Source organism: Notolepis coatsorum, assembly GCF_963971535.1.
Source record: "Notolepis coatsorum genome assembly, chromosome: 3".
NCBI classification, from domain to species: domain Eukaryota; kingdom Metazoa; phylum Chordata; class Actinopteri; order Aulopiformes; family Paralepididae; genus Notolepis; species Notolepis coatsorum.
The window spans coordinates 141,326,103-141,333,249 of NC_140167.1; the positions used below are offsets into that span (position 1 = coordinate 141,326,103).

Here is a 7,147-nt window from a genome sequence, read left to right on the forward strand (position 1 = left end):
AATATCGCCTAATCTATGTTTTAAATTATGGCTATGTGTCTAATCTGCCCATCGCATTATCAAAGACTATTTTCCAGTCAATGCTGTCAAGGCAGATTGGTTTTTTATCGCGTCATTTCCGTTTCAGAGCATTTAGAAAAGCACCCGTTTTGAGATAAAAAACAGCCCATTCTGGACCATTCTATGAAAATCGTCTTTTACTGGAATATTCCACAACGTTGATATTCGTCGGCCTTTTTATGAATCGTTTTCAAATAAACGCTAGATGATCAATATTATACGTGCACGCAAGCACATTCGGGCCGCGCACGGATAATCGCCGCTTTGATTTCCTCTTGGACTTTTACAGTGAAACCGAAAGAGCCCATTTCACAAAACAGCTTATAACTTCATCAAAATTAGTCTGATTATCCTAACACTGATAACATAGAGTCCTTACCTGACATCAGATGGTATCCAACTGGTATATTCCAATTCCTGATCACCATTCGAAAAAATCGATAAGTGTATAGATCCAACGCGATACAGTAGAACTCCATGATCAGCGGGGCTCAGAGGCTCCAGAATGAACTGTGGTAACCCCGGCTGGATCAGTGGACTGGAAAATGTGGAGTACCGGATTTTTTCCCCCATCTATTTTCATTGAGTCCATTCCAAAATCCCTTATGTCATCTGAAAGACGATAGGGGGCGCTTTTTTCCACATATGATCTCCGGCGGTGCTCGTGTATACTCGGGTAGGCTCGCGTGATGCAATATGATTTCAGATCGCTAAATTTTTATTTATTTTTTTAATCCGAGAAATCTCGTGAGTGGCTTTCAACCACATAAAAATAAACCCGAGATATCTCGTGTGTGGCAGTTAAAGTGTTAACTGTGGATTGTGTGTTTCTCGTATAATGGTATAAATTAGGGATGTCCGATATTATCGGCCGATATCGGCAGTAAAATGTGATATCGGAAAATATCAGTATCGGTTTAAAAAATTTAAAAACAATAACAATATTTGTTATGTATATATCCAGTGAAATTATTAGTTACCTGAAATTATTCCGTTTTTTGGACGGGGAAACCATGCATATATCGGTATCGGTTGATATCGGTTGATATCGGTATCGGAAATTAAGAGTTGGACAATATCGGAATATCGGTATCGGTAAAAAAGCCAATATCGAGCATCCCTAGTATAAATTATTATTTTGTGTACATTAGGTTGTACGCCGACCATTAAGTAAATACTTGTTTAGTTTAGGAATAAGGGGCAGGTAACTATAAGATTTATTCTTCTTCCTGCTCCTTTTGTCCATGGAATGATATTTATGATTGTGTAATGAAGAAACTCTGATTGTATTGATTCCATGTGGCAAATAAAAACTCTGAACTCATATCCCTCCTAGTTATACATACATACAGTCCTCATATCCCTACTAGTTACACGTACACACAGCCCTCATATCCCTCCTAGTTACACATACACACAGTCAGGCATGTGCACACATAGAGGCTTGCTTGAGCACCTGCCTTTTTGAGCCTCATCAAAAAAGTGCCATTTTTGTAAAAAAAAATATATGTTTTTTTTTTTTGTTTTTTTACCGTTACGCATATAGACTGCCCTTCCAACTGAAAAATGTCAGGATAGAATCAAAATATTAGGTAAAGAGAGAGAGATGCCCCATATTCCATTGCAGTTTGCACAGCCTCCTCAGCGTGCCTCTCCGCGGACCTATATATTTTATGCATAGCGTGGGTGGTGATGATGATGATGATAGAAACCGCTGTGGCGCATACAGTTGAATGCTAGTATTACACTCATTGAGGGACACGAAGAAGTCAAGTCCGATGGGATTTGGGAATCTCAAATGCAAATCGGGTTTGGAATAAAAAATGCATTTATATTAAACAATACAGAATATACAGCACTTCTTGGGGTCTGTAGGGTAAGCACTTATTCCCTCCCCCCTGAACATTTATGGAGATGTATGGGCCTTTTAAGTCAGTGATAAACGTGTCTTTCAAGGATAAGTGAGCTCCTGCACTGATTATTATAGTTCAATATTCAATATTTGATCACCAAAACCCCCCAAAAAGCATAAAAAGGGGCCCCCCCGCCCGAAAAGGGCCCTTAAAAAACAAGCGTGCACGCTACGCACGCTCGGTTAATATATGCACACAAGTGTAGTGCCCTTTTCAGCCTTTGAGCACCTGCCCCTCTAAAGTCCTGTGCACGTCCATGCACACAGTCCTCATATCCCTCCTAGTTACACATACACACAGTCCTCAATACTATGGCCCATTTGACATCGAGTATCTATCGTTCAAGATGTGAAAAAGGAATATTTTTTCCATCCATACATTGTCGTTTTATACCGTGGTGAATATAAGTATAGTTTTAGAGTGGTCTAGGATCATTCCTGGAAGGCTAGTAATAGACGCGACACATATTATACTTAATCCATTGGCATTTCGTCCCTATACACACTACAATAAAAAATTCAAATGCATATGATCGGTATATTATGTTCCATCATGCATGCATGAAAGGGGGGGGGGGTCGTTTATGATTAATTGATTGTCAATAACGGCATTCGTTAGTACAACAGCATACGTTGATCAGAGCGATGGCTATGAGAACAATGGACAACCAAGCTGAAATTAACGTTAGATTGCTCTTACCTGTGGTCGATGAGACTCCAAAAAGAATATTCCAATTATTTGATTGCCATCTGCTAGATCGTATGTCCATTTGGCCCACGCCATAACCCCCAAAAGCATAATGATTCTGGCGTCCCGAAGGTGATTCAATGCGATCGAGTGTATATCTTGATCCACCTTACAAGATAACTCCGCCCGGAAGACTTTCAATGACGCACAGAGTCATACTTCCTTCAGAAAGTAAGTGCAACATCGGCTGCATACCACCAGGCGGCGGTATCGGACAGTTGCAATCTCAGACACAGTGCCACACATTTCCACAGCACAGCAGGATGAATTATGAATGGAAATAGCGAATGAAAGAAATAATGATCCAATAACGAGTATACTCGTTGTTGGCAGTATTCGATTGACGGGCTATAACGAGTTAAATCGTTTTTGGTGGGGAATGGGTTAAATGATAAGGCCGATGTTTTTTTGTTATAGTCAACATAGCCTACGAAAAGACCAAAACCAACAATGTATTTCTTCTACTTACAAGTATGGTCCTTGGTTCATCCAGCCAACACCAGATTGTAGCTGTGGTGTTCCACAAGGAAGCATACTAGGACCGCTACTGTTCCTAATTTATGCAAATGACATGTCGTCAGCTTGTGACTGCAACTTGTTCCTGTTCGCGGATGACTCAGCCCTGCTGGTCTCTGACAAAAACAAGTTACAGGTTAAAAAAAACCTCAGCTCTGAACTAGGCAGAATCTGCACCTGGCTCGCTGATAACAAACTATCATTACACCTGGGTAAAACAGAGTCCATTCTCTTCGGTTCAAATAACAAACTCAGCAAGACCTGACGGCTTCTCAGTGGGTGACAATATTGTCACAAGGAAAGATGAAATAACATACCTAGGTTCCACCCTAGAGGCAAATCTTTCCTGTGACAAAATGGCATCCAATGTAATAAAAAAGTCAACCAACGAACTAGATTCTTGTACCGGATCTCCTCTCTGGTAAACAAGAATACCCTGAAGACTGGCAGGAGCACTCATTCAAGGGTACTACGACTATGCTTGCACCTCAAAGGCGCTAAAAACTAAATTACAAACATCACAAAACAAACTTGTCAGACTACTGCTTGACCTTACTCCTAGAACCCACCTCACCCCTGCCCACTTTGACAACCTAGGATGGCTTAGAGTAGACGACAGAGTACAGCAACTTGCAATGGGCCTGGTCTACAAGATACACTACACGACTAAGGTACCCATGTACATGTCAAAATACTTCCCAAAGGTCAGTGAATACCACGACCACAACACCAGAGGGAGCTCCACAAATCATGTTAAACCCAGATTCGGCTCAAACAAGGGACTAAACATGTTTCGCAATTATGCCACATCAATGTGGAACGCCCTACCCACAGCTGTAAAGGAATGTGAATCACTACCCACTTTCAAAACCACTCTCAAAGAGCACCTACGGGAGACTGCAATTCGAAACTGGCCCCTGTAAATGTCCAAACCCAACCCCCTCCAATTTACAGTTACCCCCCCCCCCCCACCCCACCCCGCTTACCCAACCCCCTCCAATGTAGTTTCCCCAGCCCCACCCACCCCACCTACCCAACAACCTCCCCCCACCCCACCTACCCAACCTCCTCCAATGTACAGTTTCTTCCCCCTCAAATGTATATACTCTCTTTTTTAGACCCTTTTTGTATCACAAACAGTAGTGTATTTGTAGATCTGGTATGTCATAAATGTCTAGATGTAGCAGTACTTTCTATCTGTATGTCGTGTATGTCATATATGTTATGATGAATTGAAAATGGGGGACCCTGATGTAAACAAGACGAAAGTCTTTCTCTGGTCTGCATCCCCTTAACAATTGTGTGTATTGAGCTGTACTGTATTGTACCCATTCTGCAATATGTTAATAAAATGTTCAATCAATCAATCAATCAGCTCATATCCAGAAATCACAGAACTCAATTGTTATCCAAAGAAAATGCTAAAACAAGTCACAGAGCTGTACGGTTTGTTTTGGTCAGTATAATTCACCATTGGAATGAACACAAGATCGTAGTTCCAGTTCAGAGAAGTATAGTAGTTGCACTTGTGTTCATCGCAATAATGAATTATAGTGACAAAAACAATGGAGTTCTATGAGCTGTAATCTGGTGTTGGCTGGACCATATTTGTAAGTAGAAGAAAGACATTGTTGTGTCTTTCGTAGGCTGACAATTATTATGTTGACAATAAGAATAAAATGTAATTACACTGCCTTATCTTTTAAAATTAAGCAGAAATTGGAAAATGAATTACAACAACATAGCATATCAATGGATGAATGGAAACGGATGGAAACGGATGTGTGAAAATATAAATAGAACAACATGATGCCATAAAAACCACAATACATGGGCCTTTCCAAAACAGGAAGCTCACAGTATAACCAGATGTGTCTTTGTCTACTGAGAAAATGGTTGCAAACCACTAGATAGCACAAGGCCTATGAAACTCATTAGGTTTGCAAACATTTCCTCAGTAGAACTTACCGGTATGAATACATGATTATACTGTGAGCTTCCTATTTTGTGAACAGTATGTACAGTATCATAACTTTAACTAAACTATATTTCTCTTGATGGTAGATTTTCAGTAGTTCAACTTCTTCCGGTGTTAAATAATTGGTAGGTTGCAAAACTATACTCTCAGAGTACCTTCCCAAACACTGCCTTTAATTTCTCTTTCTTCTCTCAGCAGATGTAGGACAGGAGAACATTAATCATATTCTTGATAATGGGCAGGCCTGGGTGGATGTTGTGGGGAAGGTGGTGGGCCATGCTCATCTCCCAGGAATCAACCATGCTAACGTTCAGTCCCTTGAACATGGCTCTGAGCACCCTGTTTTGCTGTAGGGCATACCAGTCACTGTAGGACAGTAGGTGATCATAATCCTGAGCCCTTGGGTTTCCCATGCGAATCACCACCCGCGTTCCAGGGGCTCTGTCAAAGAGGCGCAACACTGCACTCCGAATGTTGCGTAGCCGATTGATGTAGATCTCCATGGGGAAAGGGGTGAAATGGGCCCAGACACTGAGGACAACGACAGTGTTTGTGCCGCCAACCAGGCGGTCCAGCTCATTAGCTACATAGCGAAGCACGCTGACTGGGACATTGAAGGTGATGGGAGGACCGTGGCAGCGGAAGGTCACCCTGACATTATGGGTGATGTTCACTGCCTCGTATGGTCCAAGTTTCACAGGAGAGTGAAGGATCTCTGTCAGCTCTAAGGGCCAAGATTTATGATCAACAAGTTAAAATTAAACAAAGATATGGATGCAAAGATAGTTAGATTGATTAGCAACACTTACCTGGTAACGTTGTATTGAGATACTCAAACCACTGTCGGGCAGTGGAGTCCCCATACAGGTGAACCTGCTTGTTTTTCAGACACTGGATGACGGCAGATGAGTTAAGGAACTGGCGAACTGGAACCCCACCCAGCGCTCGCCACACACCCTGGTAGTAGTATCCAGAAGAGATCACCTTCATAGGCCTTGGTGTCCCCTCTGGTACGTCTGAGAGCAAATAAGACATTTCTTCAATGGTTTGGAAGGAAAAAAAACGGGAAAGAAAAACACTCTACATGTTCCCAATCAATGTTAATGTAACAAATAATCTGCAACCCCTGCACCAATTATTACATCATCAATGTAGAGCCACTGTGGGAAAATAAAGGGTCCTACTAATCACCACAAAGTACCACAAAATACCCCAAAGTATACCCCAAAATACCATAAAGTACCCCAACATACCCCAAAGTACCCTAAAATACCACAAAGCATCACAAAATACCCCAAAGAACCTCAATGTTCCCCAAAGTATACCTCAATGTACCACAAAATACTGTCTCAGAGGTAGAGCAGGTCAACTAATGATCATGGTCAATGGTTTGGTCAGTGGTTTGAATCCCAGCTCCTTCTGTTCACATGCCGAAGTGTCCTTGGGCAAGACACTGAACCCCGAATTGCTCCCAATGAGTCTGGCTGCCATTGCTCTGTGAGTGCATGTGTGAATTGGTGAAGGAGAGGCAATTATGAAGCTCTTTGTGCAGGTAGGAAAGCGTTATATGTGCAGTCCATTTCCCATTCCCAAAGTACAACATATTTTCAAAACAAATGTTTATTTTAATATATTATAATCTCCAAATGTAATAACATTAAACATTTTCAACAACAACAACACAACATCAACAACAATAATAACAGAACAGTATAAATGTATTTAACAAATTCCAGTAATGACAGAAGAAAAGAGACAACAGTAGGCTATACATGACAACATAACAGGACATTCTAACTGTGTCATTACATTACATTATGAGTCATCAAAAAAAATATATATATATACAAAAAAAAATAGAAAAAAATAAATCAAATCTCTTATGAGCATGCATGAACACACCTTCACTATTCAGTGAAGAAGACTTTCCAAG

General features: G+C 41.1%; 1 protein-coding gene across 1 annotated transcript; it reads right to left on the reverse strand.

Moving 5' to 3' along the window:
• Window positions 1-5,405: 5,405 nt before the first annotated feature.
• LOC311226014 (NXPE family member 3-like) lies at window positions 5,406-6,249 on the reverse strand (the record flags this gene model as incomplete). The annotated part of the gene is made up of 2 exons (XM_084311395.1): window positions 5,406-5,938; window positions 6,024-6,249. 2 exons carry the CDS (start codon window positions 6,247-6,249, stop codon window positions 5,406-5,408), a joined length of 759 nt encoding a protein of 252 aa, XP_084167521.1.
• Between the last annotated feature and the right edge of the window lie 898 nt (window positions 6,250-7,147).